This window comes from Leptomonas pyrrhocoris, assembly GCF_001293395.1.
Source record: "Leptomonas pyrrhocoris isolate H10 chromosome Unknown, whole genome shotgun sequence".
NCBI classification, from domain to species: domain Eukaryota; phylum Euglenozoa; class Kinetoplastea; order Trypanosomatida; family Trypanosomatidae; genus Leptomonas; species Leptomonas pyrrhocoris.
In genome coordinates, this window is record NW_015438359.1 from 526,966 (window position 1) to 546,064 (window position 19,099).

At 57.3% G+C, this 19,099-nt stretch overlaps 9 protein-coding genes across 13 annotated transcripts; all 9 read left to right on the top strand.

Annotated features, from left to right (window-relative positions):
• Window positions 1-400: 400 nt before the first annotated feature.
• On the top strand, window positions 401-2,809 carry ABB37_01993 (hypothetical protein; the record flags this gene model as incomplete). Its single annotated transcript, XM_015798722.1, has 1 exon — window positions 401-2,809. The coding sequence occupies exon 1, from the start codon at window positions 812-814 to the stop codon at window positions 2,807-2,809; it is 1,998 nt and encodes a 665-aa protein (XP_015662200.1). The 5' UTR covers window positions 401-811.
• Window positions 2,810-3,537: 728 nt separating this feature from the next.
• On the top strand, window positions 3,538-4,383 carry ABB37_01994 (hypothetical protein; the record flags this gene model as incomplete). The annotated part of the gene is made up of 1 exon (XM_015798723.1): window positions 3,538-4,383. The coding sequence occupies exon 1, from the start codon at window positions 3,574-3,576 to the stop codon at window positions 4,381-4,383; it is 810 nt and encodes a 269-aa protein (XP_015662201.1). The 5' UTR covers window positions 3,538-3,573.
• Window positions 4,384-4,600: 217 nt separating this feature from the next.
• Window positions 4,601-6,322, top strand: ABB37_01995 (putative mitochondrial Monooxygenase; the record flags this gene model as incomplete). Its single annotated transcript, XM_015798724.1, has 1 exon — window positions 4,601-6,322. Exon 1 carries the CDS (start codon window positions 4,799-4,801, stop codon window positions 6,320-6,322), a length of 1,524 nt encoding a protein of 507 aa, XP_015662202.1. The 5' UTR covers window positions 4,601-4,798.
• Window positions 6,323-6,812: 490 nt separating this feature from the next.
• On the top strand, window positions 6,813-7,132 carry ABB37_01996 (hypothetical protein; the record flags this gene model as incomplete). Its single annotated transcript, XM_015798725.1, has 1 exon — window positions 6,813-7,132. Exon 1 carries the CDS (start codon window positions 6,839-6,841, stop codon window positions 7,130-7,132), a length of 294 nt encoding a protein of 97 aa, XP_015662203.1. The 5' UTR covers window positions 6,813-6,838.
• A 268-nt stretch (window positions 7,133-7,400) lies between these two features.
• ABB37_01997 (putative mitochondrial hypothetical protein) lies at window positions 7,401-8,342 on the top strand (the record flags this gene model as incomplete). Of its 3 annotated transcripts, none has more annotated exons than XM_015798726.1 (1): window positions 7,401-8,342. In XM_015798726.1, the coding sequence occupies exon 1, from the start codon at window positions 7,626-7,628 to the stop codon at window positions 8,340-8,342; it is 717 nt and encodes a 238-aa protein (XP_015662204.1). In that variant the 5' UTR covers window positions 7,401-7,625. The 3 variants fall into 3 exon arrangements, with proteins under 3 accessions (XP_015662204.1, XP_015662205.1, XP_015662206.1); XM_015798727.1 differs by having other exon boundaries at window positions 7,407-8,342; XM_015798728.1 differs by having other exon boundaries at window positions 7,434-8,342.
• A 357-nt stretch (window positions 8,343-8,699) lies between these two features.
• ABB37_01998 (hypothetical protein) lies at window positions 8,700-9,520 on the top strand (the record flags this gene model as incomplete). 2 transcript variants are annotated; one of them, XM_015798729.1, is made up of 1 exon in its annotated part: window positions 8,700-9,520. In XM_015798729.1, the coding sequence occupies exon 1, from the start codon at window positions 8,915-8,917 to the stop codon at window positions 9,518-9,520; it is 606 nt and encodes a 201-aa protein (XP_015662207.1). In that variant the 5' UTR covers window positions 8,700-8,914. The 2 variants fall into 2 exon arrangements, with proteins under 2 accessions (XP_015662207.1, XP_015662208.1); XM_015798730.1 differs by having other exon boundaries at window positions 8,860-9,520.
• An 819-nt stretch (window positions 9,521-10,339) lies between these two features.
• Window positions 10,340-14,077, top strand: ABB37_01999 (mannosyltransferase-like protein; the record flags this gene model as incomplete). Of its 2 annotated transcripts, none has more annotated exons than XM_015798731.1 (1): window positions 10,340-14,077. In XM_015798731.1, the coding sequence occupies exon 1, from the start codon at window positions 12,338-12,340 to the stop codon at window positions 14,075-14,077; it is 1,740 nt and encodes a 579-aa protein (XP_015662209.1). In that variant the 5' UTR covers window positions 10,340-12,337. The 2 variants fall into 2 exon arrangements, with proteins under 2 accessions (XP_015662209.1, XP_015662210.1); XM_015798732.1 differs by having other exon boundaries at window positions 10,362-14,077.
• Window positions 14,078-14,089: 12 nt separating this feature from the next.
• Window positions 14,090-15,319, top strand: ABB37_02000 (mannosyltransferase-like protein; the record flags this gene model as incomplete). Its single annotated transcript, XM_015798733.1, has 1 exon — window positions 14,090-15,319. One exon carries the CDS (start codon window positions 14,090-14,092, stop codon window positions 15,317-15,319), a length of 1,230 nt encoding a protein of 409 aa, XP_015662211.1.
• A 341-nt stretch (window positions 15,320-15,660) lies between these two features.
• ABB37_02001 (putative metallo-peptidase Clan MA(E) Family M3) lies at window positions 15,661-16,406 on the top strand (the record flags this gene model as incomplete). Its single annotated transcript, XM_015798734.1, has 1 exon — window positions 15,661-16,406. The coding sequence occupies exon 1, from the start codon at window positions 16,020-16,022 to the stop codon at window positions 16,404-16,406; it is 387 nt and encodes a 128-aa protein (XP_015662212.1). The 5' UTR covers window positions 15,661-16,019.
• Between the last annotated feature and the right edge of the window lie 2,693 nt (window positions 16,407-19,099).

Sequence of the window (19,099 nt, forward strand, 5' to 3'; positions counted from 1 at the left end):
CACACCTACTTCTTTCTATAGCTCTTTTTATTCTTTGATGGCAATAGTCTAGCATGTATCGTACAGCTCTCTTCTCTCTGTTGTTGCGAGCACTCCGAGGCCGCAATACACTACTCTTCAAAACCGGTCATTGTCATGCACCAGCATGCGCACTCCGCCTCTCTGATGGCGCGGAGGGAGGCGCCATTCGACCCGTGGCGTTTGCCGCGGCGTTGCGGCCGAGCCACAACAGAAGGCCGATCCGTGAAAAGAAGCATCTCTGCTGGTTCTTCTTCGAGCCGTGACGCCGATCGATCTTTCCTCGTCGCTTGGCACTTTCGTACCTCTCAGGGAAAAAGCGAAAACAAACAAATGCAGTAGTGTCTCTCTCCACTCCTTTTGCTGCCTGCAACTTCTTAAAAGCGTCCTCTATTCTTTTAAACAGTAGAAACGGTGCTCTCCTGGCAGCTGCAGATCGGCGGAGATGAGGCTGTTCCTGACCGTCGTGCCTTGCACGCCTTCCATCGCTGCGCAGCACAGCTCCGCATCTGACAACATCGCCCTTTTCGACGATGGCGTGTGGACCAGTCGCGGGCCGTCGCAATATGCCCGCACGCAGGTGTCGGCTTCTTTTGTAGCGCAGGAGATACACCGACAGGCGGCCCTCACAGAGCTGCTTTGTGCCTCCAAGAGGAGCGTGGTGTGCTTCCGCTACGGTCCACGTCCCTCTCTGCAGTGCGACGTTGTGTTCTTTCACAAGCGCCGTTTTCCATTGTGTGGACCTCCCAAAGACTCCTCAACCCGCACGGCGTCCTCAGCAGAGTCTGCTGGAATGTCGTCGCTCCTCATCACTCCCTCCACGTCGCTTAACTCCAACCGATCGGGGAAGTCGCCGCAGTCCGCGTCTCTGATAACGCCGATGGCGCACGAGGCCACCGCGACTGCCGCCGTGTACGATAGTTTTCTTGCCCGGTGGTTGCTTGAGACAGTAGTCGTGCAGAGGCGGGTTGCGACGGTGTGCGGGGGTCTGCTCTACGTTGACGGCACCGCCGTGGACCTCAGCACGCTGCGCGACGTAACTACAGAGCCCAATATCAACGGCGGTATCACATGCGTCCTTCGCTGCGCCGACGACGTCCACGCCTGTTTAACGCAGTGCGAGCACGCTGTGAGGGAGCTAGCACACCGTCACTCTCCCCACGTCCCGTATCACATGTGGGTGGCAGTGCGTGTCGGCGCTGCCGGCGCCGTCACCGCCCAAAGCGAGGAACTTCCGGTCGTCACCTTCTTGGATTTAGCTCCTCCGGCCGACGGAACAGGTGAAGGCGGCCCTCTCGACGACCACATAGCTGCCTGCCTTCGTGAGCAACTTCGCCTGTTTGATCGCCAATTAGGCTCGCCGGCGTCCGCGTCTGCGTCGGCCACGGAGCTTCGCAGAGAACGCAAGACAACCTCCCAGGCGGATGAGCGCTGGCTCGGCTTTCTGCGGTCGTGCCAACTGTCGCGTGCGCAGACGATTGGCGTCTTTTCCCTCGCAGAGCAGGCCGGCGAGAACCCCTTCAACGTCGCGGCGGGCGAGCGCGGGTGCGATGCGCTGGCGCTGTCTGCCGAGCTGCGGCAGCGCGCACTGGAAGAAGCGGTGAACAACGGTGTTGTGCACCCGCAGCACGCCGCAGCACGCCACCGCCAGCGACGCCTCAAAACCAAGAAAAAAGGGACGCAAGAAAAGGACAAAGTGTCGCCGCCGACGTTCGCTTCCGCAGAATCCGCCTCTTCCACTTCGCCGCAGACGATGCACCTTCTCGTGAACACACCGCAACTGCCGTCGCTGAAGCAAACGCCCTCGTCGAGTCGCAAGACAACAGCGGGGCAGATCTGCAGAGAGGAGAGTTTAAGCGGCTCTTACAACGATGCCGCCAACACGCCGCGTGTCGTGGCCCGTCAGGCCGTTCTCGACGCGGAGGAACATCGTGCGCGTGGTGCGCTGATAAACAGCGAGCCCAGCTCTCGGAACGCGTCCGGGGTGCGGCGGGCACTGCAGGTTCGGCCCCCCGACACGTCCGTCACCGTCGTGGCCCGGCAGCCATCGCGCACGGTGAGTCGACAAAGGCGGCAACAAGTGTTCTCGGCCCCGGCACAGCGTCCTCCGCCGGTGCCGGTGCCGCCGCAGCCGGGCCTTGCAGCGACGGCGCGTGCGCTTCGTGGCAGCAGCAAAACGCCGTCTGCGAAGCCTCCCGATTGCACGTGGCACTCACCCGATTCTGTGCACGAGGTCCTGCCGATCCTTTCACCGTCGTCTGCTGCCAGGCACGCTGTGTCATCCCCTACAACACCGTTGTACCGCCTCTCCCCTGCAAACTCGTCACGGCGGCGGCGACGGCCGCGCCCGGATTTCCTCTTCGAGGTGGACAAGCGAAACGACATGCCCAGCAGCGCGGCATCGCCTACAACTTCGGCCTCACCGTCACGCGCGACGAGTAGCAGACGCCGCTACTCCGCCTTGGAGATGGCGCTGTTGGAGCGTGCGCACTCTCGCTCACCTCGCAGTACCCCCGCTGCTACACCGAACAACGGAGACGAGGTTGAACTTTTGTATCCACTCGTCTGCATCTTTCACGCAGAGCTTACGGCGCAGGACAACTTGATGGCAGCGGAGCTGATGGCTCGGAGTAAAATAGAACTGCGAGAGATGCACTTCCGCCGCAAGCTGGAGAAGTTGAATGCGGAGCACAACTTCGTCGTCGCGTCGCCGCGTTTCTGGAGCACGTCGAGCGGCAGGCTATACGCGGCCTCACCGAATTCTTTGCGTCCGTTCTTTGCTGCATATTAACTGCAGCGACAGAGAAAACTGCCATCCTCATTGATGTGGCTGTATATGTTAAAGCGTATTAGTGACCATCTTTTATTTCTTTTATGGTAGTGTGAGAATCCTTTCTGCATTCTATTTTACTGTGCTCCTTGGCTCCATTCACTTTGAAGTTTTTTTCTCGTTCTCCATCTCTACTTTTTGCGGTACGCCGGAAAAGGGTCGAACCAGCTTCTGCGTTGTGGCTGTCCGATGTTCTTTTTCCTTTTCCCTTCTCCACCTTTTTCTCTGCGTGGCCGTCGCACTTTCGCTGCTTTCATCCGTCAGGTTTTTTTTTTCAAAAGTTTCTGGAACGGGTCTTTGTTATTCTTCTTCCTCTCATTTTGTTTGTGTGTCTCATGAACATTCGTTTCTTTGTTTATGTGCTTTTCCTCTCTGTCCGTACGACCCATATCTGTTGCTCTGCACTTCCTATCAACTAATGCGGCGAGCGAAGGCGATGCGGCGCTCTCGACGGCGCCTTTTCTTTCGATCTATTTGTGATGGCACGAAGGAAGACGTGGAATGTTCATTCGATCTTCTGTCACTATCACTCAGCACTGTTATGGGTGTATATGGTTTCGTCGTGCTTTCGTCATGGTACGCCTCAGGAGCGTCCGTTCACTACCGCTTCTGCTGAATTACTCTCTTCTTCATTGATATCATCACCACCTCTCGTTGACTTCATCTCTTTCGGCTATCTTTCACCATTAAGCGACACGACGGCTCCGGCGACGTTAGGCGGCACTATGAGGAGTCTACTCCGCAGTCTCCAGCAGTTCTCAAAGACCTCCACCGAGCACGTGGAGCTCTTCAGCAAGCTTGCGTTGAAGGATCTTGGCGTTTACGTGAAAGACACCGATGTCGTCCGCTACACGCAAGACAACACCTACCCACTGGATGACAAGGCATTTTGGCTAAAGAATGCGCTCCTCCAGTGCCGCTACAACAGCGCGACCTCGCGTTTCGTTCCGCATGCGTGGATGTCTTCCCCCGCCGACCCCCTCGGCTGCTCGACGCTGTTCCAGGATGAGCAGGTCACCCTGTGCTGGTTTGTTATCCCCCCGGGCCGAGTGCTGCCGCTGCACGACCACCCCGGCATGACGGTGTGGCAGCGCGTCATGCACGGCCGCCTGCACATCTGCACCTTTGTCAGCGATGCTTCGCCTTTGGAGATAAAAACGGCAGAGGCGACGCAGGCCACCGTTGTCTTTGACGGCGACGTCGATGGTGTGGGGGAGGCGATTCCACCGCCCCAGCTCATTACATTCGGTGAGGGCGACGGCAGCGTCTTCCACGAGATACGCAACACAGAGGCGGTGCGGCCTGCGCTGTTCATCGACATCATTTCTCCCCCGTACTACCAGCCACCGACCAACATTCCCTGTGCCTACTACCGAGCAGAGCCGGTCAGCCAAAACGTGCAGCGGCTGGAAGGGCAGCCGAGTGACTGCGGCGTTCATTGGACGTTCAAGCCAGGGGACAAAGCACTGCTGCACCCGCGGCCCGAGTACGGTGGTCCGTCCATGCACGCATATGTGAACGTTGACGGTAGTTGAACGGTAAGGAAGGAAAACTATATGAATCCAAAGCACGCTCCTGCGTTACCTTGCTGTCTCTTCATTTCTCGCCACGCCATCAAATAATAATAATGAGGAAACCTACAACCAAATCAGAAGATGTTCACCCCCTACTGCAATGCCAGAGCGCGGTCTGCAACCAGCTGTCACTCTCCTGTCTTCCTTCTCCTCTGTCACACTCTCCTACTCGACGCGCAGTCATCCGTCGCATCTTTACCGTCGTCATTTCTCTTTTTGATTCTTTCGTACTTCGCCGAGCGCTGCATTTTTTTTTGTTCGCATATGCACACACACGAAAAGACGGCCCTATCATCTCTTTCTTGAGGCGTGCGTATTTGCTGTGCTCTACTGTCGAGGAAACATTTATCGACCTCCTCCTTCTTCTCCCTCCTCCATGTTGCGTCGTAGCCTCTCCACACGAGCGGCATCGCCGGCGGCGTCTGCAAATGCGCACGAAGTCATCGTCTCGGGTGGCGGACTCGTTGGCGGGGCAATGATAGCGTCGCTGCAACAGCTGCGCAGTCGCCTGCACGCCGAAGGCAGCAAGATGAACTTCACGAGTAGTGATCGCAGCGCTACCGGCACCATCCTCTCCTCTCAGCTGGCCCGTTTGATGTTGGTGGACTCCTCCGCACGGCCGGCCTACGACGCAGCGAACATGATGCACACGCTGCGCACGGTGAGCATCACGCCGGTGTCCAGCAAGATCCTCGACAACCTCGGCGCCTGGGACCGACTCACCACGAAGCATCCATACTACCGCATGGCGGTGCGGCACGAGCAGGTCAACAGCCCGACTCTTGGCAGTGGTGCGCGCTCGTCTGCCTTCTTCATGACGAGTTTGCTGGGCAACGCGACGTCGGCGGAGCCGCTGCTCGAGTTCACCGACCTGCGCAAACCTGTCGGCTTCATTTGCTTCAATACGGAGCTGAACAGCTGCATGATCGACGTTGTCGAGGCCCAGCAGAAGGCCGCGGCGGAGACGGAGGGGTTTCACGACACCCTCTGCTTCAACCACCGCCTTGAGGATGTGAAGCTGCCCAGCCAAGGCAACATGGACGGCCCGTGGGGCACCGCGAAGCTCGTCTCGGGTGATGCGAAGGCGGACACGGAATTCGGGCTGATTCTGGGGTGCGAAGGCCGCGGCAGCCCCCTCCGCGACGTGCTCTCGACGCCCTCCCTCCAGCACGACTACGCACAGACGGCGTTTGTGTGTGACGTCCGCGTGGAGAAGGTGGATGACGGCAACGTGTGCAGTTTCCAGAACTTCTTCCGCGACGGCAAGATTATTGGCATGCTGCCCACGTCGGAGGAGACGGCGAACATCGTGTTCAGCACCACCCCGCAGCACGCACGGGAGCTCATGGCCTGCACGCACGAGGAGCTCGTGGCGGAGCTCAACCAACGCCTCTGCGCCTTCGCGCCGAACGACATTCCGAAGATTTTGGAGGTGCCGCAGAAAACCACCGCCGATGGCAGCACCAAACGCGCGCAGGGCTTCTTTCCGCTGAAGCTGAACGTGGCCACCACGCCGTACGCGCCGCGTGCGATTTTGCTGGGCGACGCGGCGCACAGCATTCACCCCTTCGCCGGCCAGGGTCTCAACCTCGGCATTTACGACATCTGCGCCCTTACCTCGGTGCTGGAGCAGGCGATACGGAGCGGGCAGGACATCGGCAGCAGCGTCGCGGTGGGCCAGGTGTTTGCGGGCCACATGCTCAGCCATACCGCCCCAATGATCCTTGGGATGGAGATGATCAAGAAGCTGACCTACGGTGTCCCTGGTCTATCCTCGGTGGGCATGAAGGCCCTCAACAGCCTCCCCCTCGTCTCCACGGTGGCAAAGGACGCCATTATGCAAGTCTCCTCCGGTGCCGTGTTCGCCTCGCAGCAAAAGGGCTCCTTTCTACTGCAGTAATGGGGCGGGGGAGGCGCACGGCGGCACATCAAAAAAAAAAAAATGCAAAGAAAAGAAAAAGTGTTTAAGAGCCGTGATGGATCGCGAGGTGGAATTTCTCCTTAATTATTTTAAGGCAAGTGCTACTGTCAACAACACCACCAAACGAAAGCTCCCTTCGTTTCCTATTCTCATTCCACCGTGGCAAAGTGTTTCCGTGAGCACTGCGAAGGTGACAAACACGGAGGATTCGTCGGCAATTGAGTTCCCTTACAACTGCTGGTATGAGAGAAAATATGCTCCCAGTATGCGCCGTTGCGGAGTTGGTTCACTGGAGAACGGAAATCTCTTGATGCTGCGGACAGCAACAGACGGCCTTCGGTTACTTTCTGTGTGTTTCTGTCCTCTCCGCTGGTCGTCGTTTTCTCTTGTGCACCATTTTTGTTTTTCAATTTTTACCCTCTCCTACGCCTGTTCCTCTCTGTACACGACACCCATCGCAACCACGAGTAGATACACACACGCAGACATATAGGCATGAATAGTGCCGCCAGCAGCGGTCATGTGGCCTACGAGGCCATGACAAACGCGCAGAAGGCGGAGTTGTCTGCATACCTGCGCAATCAACTCACAGAGGACAGCAACGGGCCTCAGTGGACGTCACACATGCGTCTCTTGATCAAGGAAACGTTGGCGCGACGCGCCGAGTCGGGTGAGTCCGTTGACGCCGGAGATATTGTAGCAGAAGTGCTGCCCGTAGTTCGCGCTGCCATCCCAGGGGATGTGCGCGAGGGTCTTTTTCGGATAGTTGCGACTCAGTTGAACACCTAAGAAGAGAGATGCGAAGATAATTAGAACAAAAGTGGAATGAAGCGTTTCGGCATTTGACAAGGTTTGAACGTAGTCACGGGAACGGCATCCAGAAGAGTTCCATCCCATTGCCCGCATTTCCGAGAAGCACTGTACGTCATGCACGTTCTATTTCAACGGCATCCACTCTCCGAAGATGGCCGTGTGCTCCTTGACTTGTTTTTTCCCACTTCTTCTCTGTCTCACCCTCCCACAAATACGATTTCCTTACAACTGTCACGATATCCGTAGGGATAGGAAACACATCAACACCGAGTAATTAAGGTGCGTTTCGCTTGTCTTGTGTTCGCTTCCCCGGCTTTCTTTGTTTTCGCCTCTCCGTCCTCAGATAAAGCCGCCCACGACCATCACATTCGGCATTCCGGTAAGAGCGTCGCCGTGTGCGCGCACAAGTACACGTTCTCCCTGACAGATAAAAGCGTACCTCATTGACGTTCGCCCCCTCCCTTTCAAAATGGCCGCCGTCTCGAGTGCGGAGATCGCCAAGCGTATCCGCGAAGGTAACCTAAAGCGCAAGGAAGAGGAACGCAAAAAGCAGCAGCTGGAGCAAGAGTATCGTGATGTCATCTCTGAGAAAATGAACGAGGAGCACCAAAAGCGAAGCCCGACCCGCTTTCTGCCGAGCATCTTCATCTTTCTCCTGTTTGTGAGCTTCCCGCTCTCTGATCAGGTGGTGGACTGGTACCTCGTGGGCATTTTCTGTGTGCTGAACACGCTGCTTGCGCTCGCCTTCACCAATCCGACAGACTGGATGAGCGTCGCATCGACAGTGCTCATCAATTTTTTCTTGGTTCGTTTTTCGGCTGATGTGTACCAGCTGCCGGAGCGACTCATGCAGGTGCCGATGGTGTTGCTGCTGAACTACGTCGCCGTCAATGTTCTCATTGTCGCTGCGGCGTACTGCATATACGTGAACCCGCGCTTTCTCGATTACAAGCATCGCTACCAGCGCCCCAGACGCCCTGCGGGCACCTCCAAGAAAAAAGCACTCACTGCCGATGACCAGACTGTTTTAGACGAGTTCGCCATGGAGAAGGCGAAAGCAGAGCGGCTGGATCTGCTGCTGTGTCTTCTGCTGCTGCTCAACCTTGCTGCGATGATCTACTTGAACGTCATTCCCTTCGAAGCTGTTTGGAAAGGTGGGCTAAACGCTTTCCGAATGCTTCAATAGTCATCGCATCTTCTCATCAGCGCAGCAGCAGCAGCGACGGACCCCAAGGGAAGAAAAAAGGCTATCTGAACTTCGACGTTGGTGTTTCGGCGCGTCTTAATTGTTTCTCTCCTTTCTTCTCCTTTTTTTCTTCTTCCAGCATGTTACTCGTGTGCTTCAACACAAAACGGATTTCTCAAATTGTTGTTCAATTCTATTGTTCTCCTTTCACTGGTCGAATCGGCTCTCAGTGCGTCGGTTTCTCACTGCGTCAACAGAGGCAGTTCGTGGCCTGTCAGCACCCCTTGCTGAGATGGGTTGTACTGAGCATCGATTTCCCGCTCTTCCTCCACTTCTTCCTTCTACCGCGAAAACACTAGTTCATATAGGTGGTGCAACTCCTGATGTGTTTCCGCGTGCCGTGAGTGTGTTACGAAAACATCTCTACCTTTTTCTTCCTACCTCTCTCTCCTCTCCAACACCGCACGCGAACGCCTGCTCATTCCTGGCACGTTATACAACGCTTTCGTGCGACACAAGTTTCTTCATTTCTTCACTCTACCGACCCGAAATTTGCATCGATACTCCCCGTGATGGGCAGGCGGAGAAAGCAAAACAAGAAGGGCGGGGACAGCAACACCTCCACGCCCCCGCCCGAGGAGGCCGACATCGAGGCGGATGAGGGAGGCGCCTCCACGCTGAAAAACACGGAGCCGGCGAAGGTCGCAGACACACCGCCAGCTGCAGTTCCGGAGGACCCCGTAGGCACGACAAACGCAGCTGTGGACGCAGCCACGGAGGTGATTGCCGAACCTGTGGAGGTGACAGCCACGACGGCTCCCGCTGAGGAGGCTGCACCCGTCACGGCCAAAGATGCACCGCAGCCTCCCACTACGGTAGCGGCGGCGGCGGAGGCGCTAAACGGAGTAGCGGCGTTGAATGCGTACGCGTTGCAGAACGCCACAGTTGGCGCTGCCCCCACGCCGGTCGCTCTACCGCCTGGAGGGCCGGCAAAGGAGGAGGACCACCCCCTCACTGAGGTGCCCATCGCAGCCTCCGCAAACCCACCCCGCGCGGCCACCAAGAAGGTGGCGTTCATTACTCCTGTCATTAGCAGCGTTACGTCTGTGAGCGACGCAGAGGCACCGCGCGAGTCGAATTGCATCGAATCGCGTTGTGGGTCATGCAACGTCATGTGAAACACGACTCGGCGTAGTAATTATATAAAAGTGTAGTTGAATCGCAGCTTTGTGTGGATGGTATTCCCTTGTTCTTCTTTTTGATTCTCATTTCTCTGGTTTTCTCACACCCTTGTTAGCAAATGACGGCGTCGGTGTCGCTTCTCTTTAAAGCACCTTTTTTTTTCTGGTAGTCGTTCTATCGTTGACGTTTGTACTCCATCAAGTGTGGTTAACAGTTCATCAGCAAAGGCACAAATCGTGGGGAGATGGACGTGTGTGTGTGTGTGTGTGCAACAATCGTTGTAGCCTGCTGTGCGCCAACGTCACGCGGGCAGGTTGAAATAATCGAAGCTGAGCGTGACTCTTTTTATTTTGTGTAGCAGCGATGACGCATCCCGTGAAAGCGAGCGCCTCTTACCTGTGCAGCTGTCAACGCACTCGTCATGGGAGTTCCTTTCTCTTCTCTGTTTCACCACCTCGATGCGTTGCAGCTGCGGCATTCTTCTTTTTCTCTTATCACGCGAAGGTTCAGTAAAGGAAGACATCTTAAAAATTGCTCGCTAATGACGGAGTGGTAAAGGAACGAGGTGACTCTCTGTGAGTAACTCTGACGTTCTGCGGAAAGCACGAATAGGCCGCATCCTCTTTTCCCGCGAAGGAATTGACGGTGCGTGTGATGGCGTTGTGTTTCGATCCAAAGCAGCGCACTTGACAGTGTTTACCTGTCCAAAGAGGCGTGGCTTGGCGACTTCTGCTACCTCGTCACTTCACGAAGCGCGGTGAGAACGGAAAAGAAGTGTTTTTCACCTTCATCCACTCCTGTCTGACCTCCTTCCTAGCTTCTCTTTTCTTTATTCTCAGCTCGAATGATGAGCCCTCGTAGATGAGCGTCAGCTACGCATTCGGGCACACAAAACTAACTTGTCTTCGAGGCGCTCGGTCTAAGAGTTTTTCCTACCGATAGATGGGGTGTGCCACCTCGCGTGACGACGCCGCGAAAGGATAGCGCGCCTACGATCGTAGCCTTTAGAGTGATGCGCCGCGCTTAGGATGAGGCAGCCATTCTGCGGTGGAAAGAGGGCGTTACGGAGATGATGCAGCAACGATGGGTGGCATGCAGGGAGGTGCCCATGGACAATGCAGAGTTCCCTGGAACAGGCAGAGCGGCAGGTTGCACGACGCGCCCTTCAGCATACATCCAGCCCAAAGCCGCCGGATGCATTGCGAGAGGGCGAGTAACTCTTTTTCTTTGAACATTGACGAGATTCACAACCCCGCGGACGCCCTCTGGCTAATCTTTGGGGTTCACGTGGGGTGCGAACAGCGCGAGGTGTCGGACCTCCAGTCGAGTGTGTTTTGAATCACCAGCTTTCACCTGAGCCCTGATGATGCCGGCCACTTCACCGTGGTGTCAGGGTCCAGTAACCACCAAAGGGGGAAGCCAAGAGCCCGCAGCCTGTCCTCGGGTCCGGTTGCGCGCTCATTGGTGCGGCGGACAGGTCTGGGTCGTGCATAGGCTGGAGAGACTTGCAGCAGGCCACATGTTCGATACGGCTCACGAAAGCGCGTGTCTACGGGTTATGAAAACCGTAAGATAAACCGCTGATATTGATGTGCGATTACGCCGTGGTGATGTTGAGCGCAACCCTGCTTGGCCACAGCCTTTGTGCCATGTAATGGAAGAGACAGCTTTGTGGGGAGTACGGGTAATATCCTCCGTGTTTTGACAGGAATGGCACAGATGAAACAAAGAGTCCTTTGTGTCTTCGAGCCGCCCCGGCAGTACCGGGGGCTCTCTTTTCTTGTTTCCATCGCGCACCGCCGCCTTCATCATCGCCGTAGCGGGCACGTATGGAGAACGGCATCTTCAAAAGACGCGATTCCGCTTTGCGATGACGGTGAAGCTGAGCACAGTGTATTACTGTGTGTTTTGCTCGGTCATATAAATCGAAGAGACGAAAGAACGAAGAGGGTCACCCTGTGTGATTGGGGTTTTACGGACTGCCGCGAAGAGAGCACAAAGCGGGTGTAGCTGTTGATTAGAACCCGATGAGCGGGAGCTTTGCGTGCTTACCAACGTCCGCTTCTGAGCAAAGAGCGCACCGGCACGTTTCTGCTTCTCTGCAAGCTTCGTAGAAATGTAAGGGGTGTCTGCATCTGCCGGTGCTCGTAGTATCCTCTCCGTGCCTTGCTTCCATCTTTCACCAAATGAACAGCTTTAACGGAACTCCCCCACACCGCCTCTGTGCGAACTCGCATGAGACACCAAGGCACGTCGTTCCTTCCACCTCCACTACTCTCTCCTTCTTCTTCACACCACCACAGCACACATTCGCTCTCTAACGGGACGGCGTCAGTTCCGCGTGCACTACGAGAGTTTTTGATAGTCATGACGTGAACTAAAATATATTAATACCTTCGATATCTCATTTTTGTATTTTCAGGCTTCGTTTTCATTTGCTCCATTTTTCTTTCTGTGTGCATTAAAGCACGTGTTCTCGGCTTCTTTACACTTAAGAATCAAAAACCCGGGTGCTGTGGACAGAGCGTTGAACTCCGACACCACCCAGCTGTAACTGCGTATCTCGTAACACCTAAGAAAGTATTAAAACGCAACCACTCAATTGTTGTGGTTCTCATTTTCAAAACATTAAAAAAAAAGGAACATATTTTTGTGCAGATTCGAAGACTTCTGGCCTTTCGTTGAGCAACGCATTCTTTGCGCCAGCCTCACCAAAACAGTCAGCCAGGGCTTTGGTTCTGAACCGTCTTGTCTCTTTGGCGCTGAAGCGTGCGCATGGTACTACTGTTTCTAAAACCGTTCCTGCAGGCACCATGCGAAAGAACAACAGTGAACTTTTGGGTGTCAGCAATGACGAGGCGGTGGCGGTGCCGTCCCCACAATCCGGACCGTTTCAGCGCCTTCATCGTGACCATTCAGCGCGGGTGACGATGCCCTCGCTCAAACGCACACCCGCTGCGCCCAACAGATTATCCGCAAGTAGACGCGGATACTATGCGAAGCTTGTCTCCATCGTAGTTGGTGCGTTACTTATGATGTGCATCCTTTATAACTCGAGTCGATGCACCGTCACGGTTTCAGACGGAAAGATGGAGCGACTGCCCCTGAAGGACACGGACGATGCTGCGCCCATCGTGCCGGTGCACCCCGTGCAGCTGGAGCCCGGGAAGGCCAACCCCATCGCGCTCATTATGCCGCTCGTCGGCTACCCGCTGAGCAGCAGCACAGGAGTGGAGTTGCTGCGTGAGCTGCTGCAGCCGCTGCTGCTGTCGGAGGCGGCGCTGTGCTACCGCGCGGACGACGGGGCGGCGGTGCCGGTGGTGGCGCACGCCGTCGTCGTGAGTCGCGTGTCGGCCACTGCGGTGCGGAGTGCGGTGCGTGGCGTGTTGGCGAAGGGCTCGACGACGGCGGGGTCGGCGGTGGCGGCGGCCGAGGCGGGCGGGTCGCTGACGTCCGGTGCGCGGTGGCGGACGTGGGAAGTGAGTGCTGCGTCGGTGCGCTCGGCCCTGCGACTGGCGAACACGAGCGACGGCAGCGGTGCGCGGTGCCTGGCGGAGGCGGTGACAGTGGTGGCGCACGCGGTGGAAGACGGCGGTGCGATTTACGGCAAGGAGCCGGCGGAGACGCTGGAGGTGCTGGTGGACGCCGGTCTGCGGACGCGCGGCGGGGGTGCGGGGACGCACTTTGTGGTGCTGCCGTCCTTCTTGAGCGCGTCGAGGATGGCGTACACGGAGCCGGACGATGCGTCGGAGGCGCGGCGCGCGGGGACGGGGCTGTTGGATGCGCTGCTGCGGACGGCGACGACGCGCAACGGCGGTCGTGTGGCGGCGGCGCAGTGCACCATCCTGGCAACGGCGGAGCAGCCCGGCTCGCCTTCCCTCTTTCCGCCCGGTCTGGTACGAGCGGAGCTGTCGCCGCACGACCTGCAACGCCTGCAGGTGCTGGAGAAGGCAGCCATTGTGGGCAGCACCTACGACGCGGCGATGCTGGTGCCTTTTCTGGCGCGGCGGTTCAGTGGGTACCTCGCCACGGATCAACGCGCCTCGTGGGAGGAGGTGGTGGACGCGGTGTCGCTGAACTGCGGTATCTTCAGCCGCAGCCTCTACAACGCCGTCGGCGGCCTCGCAGGCGCCCTCTCCGTAAGCGGCGCGCAGCACCCCTCGAGTACGCTTCCCGATCACGTGCTGGCTGCGCCGGACCGCGGGGGGTGGGCGCTGTCGCTGCGGATGCAGGAGGTGTACCCGGACTGGCAGGTGTGGAGCAGCCGCGGCGTGGCGGTGCTGCGGGACGACCTTACGGCGGGGCGCAGCAGCCCGATAGTCCAGAGCCTCTTCTCTGCCCTTTTCTCTCTCCGCGACGCGTACGGAAGGCGAATGCATCCGCTGCTCGCGGGGCTCCAGCGACGCCGCGTGGGGCAGCCGTGGCGCACCCGCCAGACGCAGCTGCGAATGTGGAACAGCACCGCGGTCCCTTCGCATTTCCCGGCCGTAATCTCCTATGAGACCGACTTTATCGCTCCCTGCTGTGGCCTCAGTCGAGAGGCGATGGGCTAAACCCGGCCCTTGATGGAGAGGTACGCGATTCGCACCCTTTACGCAACGCGGGTGTGCCACAAACCCGGCGATGCTCTGCTGGACGCGGCCTACCGCACACGCCACTACAACCGTGTGTTGTCGGTGGCTGTGGACCCGCAAGCTGACGATTCGTACTGGCATGAGGAGTTGAAACGGCGGGCACGCGTGCTCTTTCTGCATATGCGTCCCATCTCTCATAGGACCGTGCACTTCATCAAACACAGCAGTGTGGTGAGCGTGAAGATCGCTCGCAGCCTCAGCGAGTTTTCCAACATCCCACCCAACTGGGTCCAACCGCTGCGGGAGTCGCGGGACCAAGTTTGGGCCACGGCGGACTTCTTCGCCCCGATCTACCGCCGCAACGGCATCGATCCGGCGAAGGTACGCGTCGTGCCGGAGGCGGTGGACGTGTACGACTTCGACCCGGCAAACTACGAGCGTAAGCCCATCACAATCCCTCCAGGCGACACGGCCAGTTTCGACAGCCTGCCAGATCTGACGCCGAAGGAGCGGCTGCGGCGCTACGTGTTCTTCTCGAACTTCAAGTGGGAGGCTCGGAAGGGGTGGGATGTGCTGCTCGGTGCGTACTGGGACGCCTTTGGCCCGCACGCCCCATCGGAGCTGCGCGGCCGCACGACGCTGGTGATCAAAGTGCGGTTTAAGCCGTACTTTACGCAGGGTGTGACGTGCTCCAATTTCATGCGTTTTCTTGCGTCGTGGGGAATGATGGGCAATCTGCACGGCATGCGGGGGGTCGAGGACTTCCCTCATGTTGTGGTGCTATGCCCTCCGATGAGCGGCGTGAAACTGACACAGCTGTACGCGAGTGCGGACGCCTTCGTGTTCCCGTCAAAGGCGGAGGGCTGGGGGCTGCCGGCGGCGGAGGCGATGTCGATGGGGCTGCCGGTGCTGCTCACGGAGTGGAGTGGGCTGCGCGGCTTCATCACACCGGACACGTGCTTCCGCATCCCGCTGGACGGGCTGGAGGAGATCACACCCAATATGCCGTATTTGTACGAGGAAGGGGTGAAGATGGCTTTGCCAAGCCGCGAGAAGACGGCGGAGCTGATGCGGTATGTGCTGCAACACCCGGAGCACGCGCGGCGTGTGGGGCAGCGGGCACGTGCGCTGATGATGCGTGAGATGAGCGAGGAGGCGGTGGCGGATACGATGGACAGTCTTTTCATTGAAACCGTGACCAAGCGCCTCAAACGGCTGTAGCGTACAACGTAGAACGTAGAACTTGAAAAAAGAAAACGGCCCTCTGCCAACAGGTCATACAGAGAAAGAAGTGTAGTAGTTCCGAAGCAGAACGAGCTGCTCAAATGAGAGCCACAGCAAGCGGCTGCAGAGTCAAATGCCATATCGTTCTAACTAAAAAACGCCGCTGCAACGTGTACAAAGCCTCTCAGTTAGATACGGCCAGTAATGTGACGTACACTTGTTAGAAGGTGTACAGCTAGGCATCGTGGTTGCGCCTCACCCCCTGCAGTTTCCACCTCCGTTTGTCTTCCGTCCTCACATATATTTTTCCCTCTCCATCGCCACTAACTCTCGTGTGCAGTGCTGTAGACTTCAATAGTGATACACGCCACTCTTCACCACTATCAAGTTCGCTCTTTCGTGTATCTACACCGCACCTCGCTCGCATAGCTATTGAACAGGGTTTTCCTACCAGTTAAACGCTGAGGTTTTCCTCCTTTCTATCTCCCCTTTCCAGTCGTTTAAACCCACATTTCCACGGAAAGATGTTCCCCAATCCTCTGTTGGTGCGGGGCACGCTATAGTCCTAATACCCTGCCTTCGATAAGCTCAAGGTAGAGCACGACGCCCCCGCTTTTGTACAGAGAAGACGGGCACGTTGCTGGTGCGTCCCCGCCTCGCTTTCCATAACATCTGCGCCTCACACACCAACCCCGAGATGCAGCACCTGGAGGAGACTCATGCCGCTGAGTTTTCCGCTTACACAGTCAAGATCTACCTCGACTCTTCTCTCTATCACCGCACTAAAGCTGTGTACGACGACCGTGGTGGGCTGGCCGGCGAGGACCTGCGCCTCGTGGTGTACTACGAAGAGCAGATTCGCAAAGCGGGTGCTGGTCTGGACGACGCTGGCAAGGGGGAACTGAAGCAGGTCAACGAGCACTGGGCGATGTACGACGAGGTGCTGCGCGACTATGCGATCCACTGCGAGACGAGGGAGCCCATTACGCAGGCACCTGTGGGCCGCGTGCGCGCTGCTGAGACGTACGGTGCGGGCTTTCGTCACCTTGAAGTGACAAAGGCGTCCATTATCGACATGCACTAGCACACCGTCTCCGATGCGAAGGAGTTTCACAGCGTGGAGGAGAAGGAGCAGGCTGCGCTGCGGAGTTACGCGGTGGACCTCCCTGCCGTCCCCCCGCGCTACCACAGCGGTCACTTCCTGCACATCTTCCAGTGAGCGTACTCTGCTGATTACTCTTCTTACCAGTGGGCCCGCGTACTGGACTGCGATGGCTTCGAGTGGTTCCTGGAGAACGGCGGTCTGACGCGACAGAACGGCGACCACCTGCGTGCGTGCGTGCTGTCAGTGGGCAGCTCGATGGACGCCAACGTCGCGTACGAGAAGGTTGCAAGACGCAGAGCGAACATGAAGGCGTTCCTGCGCGTCAACGGCATTTTGGAGTAGTGAACGTGTCCTTTTCTGAAATCCGCATCGGTACAGCCGCAGTGGCGGTCGTACTGTGCACGAGCTGAAAGCGCAAGAGGGTCTCGACACCCCTCTCGTGAGTTACTGGTGCTTTTTCTTGTGAGTCGAACGGTGCTGCTTGAAGCGTCCGTTTGATGAGCACGCCGAGCGAGGCGGAGGTTAGCGGGTGATAGCACTTTTCTCCTTTACTTCTTGCTCTTATCGTTAGTACGACTTAAAACCAAATTCCTTCCTTCCTTGTCGACCCACCGCTTTCCGTACGCGAGCCCGCCTGAAGAATGGAAAAGTCACCCCACAGATTTCCCAGGCCTCGTGGCGGGCCTCCACACTACACTTCCCGATACGCCTAAGGATGATGGCGCTCACGTAGGACTGTCGCGTCTGCAGGAGAACGACCTCACGCGGGTGATACGGCCACCGAAGGTGCAGAACGAGTTGTCTTGTTGCGGAAATAAGAATGTACCTTGTGTTTCAAGGTGAGTCGGTGAGTGGTGTTGGAACGTCATCGCTGCTGGAGAACGCCTTGGCGCTGGCGGAACAATTCAGATTGCCGCTGCGGCTCGATGTGCTGACGCCCCTCTCCGACAGTTTGAGAGAGCGAGCTGAAGCGCTGCACGTTTGGCTGCCGCCGTCGATGGTGCGCAAGCTCCGCAGTGCGGCCAGCGGTGAAGAAAACACGCCTCCCGTGCAATAGAAGCTGCGAGACCTTCCCTTGTGCTCAGGCAGCGTTTCCCAACTTGAGAGAACTATCCATTCAGTTCAAGGAGCTTGATGCTGCATACGTTACTACTGGTGTGAAACGAGTCGTATGTGCGGCAGCAAAGCTGTCGGTCAGCGAACTTGCGGAGTGCGGTTGCCTGCAACTGGATGAGGTGTCTGTTATGTCTGGGTCGCAGCGCTTGCGTTGTCTGATTATCAACAACTGTGGACCGGGATTACTTGCAGATCCAGCGAGCCATCCGCTGCTCCCTCTTCTCTATGATTCTGGCAACACAGAGTTGCGTGACCTCTCTGGCCCTTGCTGGTGCGCCACGCTTTCAGGTCCTCAGCGTAAGCTGATGTGAACAAGACGGTCCCGATGGCCTTGACAACTGCCTGTAACTGAGAGAGCTCGATGTGTCTCCGCAGTCTAGCTAGCGCGCTTTGTCTCAAAACGGTATTGGCGTGGGATGGTGACTTGCGGACACCTTCTTTAAAATGTAGGCGGTGATTCCAAATCTAACGGGATGAAGTAACTGTAAACAGCACCATGATGAGAGGAAGGGGAGAAGAAGAATAGAAAAGGGAGGTGTGCGTGAAACGTTCTGGAGAAAGACGACGAAGCAAAGCAGAGGTGTCAACGGTGAAACAATCAGAACAAAACAATACATGACAAGAAGACAACGACAGAGAGCTGAACATTTCTTCTTAAACTGAAAGAAAATGAAACCGGAAAGATTCGTGAAGTTTTTGATGTTTTTATTCTTCGTCATGCAGCATTGCGTCGCCGGCGTGCTGACAGAACAGCCCGAAAGCAACCACAGGGTGCCTGCGGTGGTGCTGACCACGTACGGCTCGGCGCCATTGCCAGTGGTGGAGGAGCAGCTGGGCTCTGTTTTTGCCCCCGTGTGGCCGGGGCTAACAGCAGGAGGCGCAGACACCCAGGCAAGTCGTGGCGGACGACCGTAAGAACGTTCAAAACCTTCCCCATACAGTTTGCGGTCATGTGGAGGCGGCAGTCGTTGCTGCAGCGCCATCGGTGTGGACGGTGTCCCTTCACGAGACGCCATCGCGAAGCAGCACAAACCGCTGCAGCACTATTCCCTCGAGAAGATGCGGAAGGCGCTGACGAACCACCGCATCTCGCGCAAGAACCCCTTCTGCGAGGAGATTGCACCGGCGCCGTGGAAGAGGCAGAGGGCGTGGCCGTGGTGGTGTGTGGCGGGTTCTTCGGGTGCAGCACGCGACGCTGTCTACCGCGGCGGCACCACTCCACCGTGGCGAGGGGCCAAAGAACGTGCGGCAGCTGCCCACCAAGAAGAAGCAACTGCAGCAGCAACGGCGGCCTCCTGCTGACCGGCGGAGTGTTGCAACGCCGCGTGCTCAACAGTCGGCACACCGCGCCAGCTCCGACGTGATGAGCCCACCGCTTCCTCAACTCTCGCACGGCAACAGGCAGAGGAGACGAGCAGGAGCAAAGAAGGGGTACGAAAGGGAGTTGACTATTGCCGGGGGTTTGTTGAGAGACAGGCGGCCGCCACCACGATAGCGGAGGAGAACAGAGCACCAGCGCGAAAGAGAGGCATGGTACGACGAGGGCTGCGACAGTT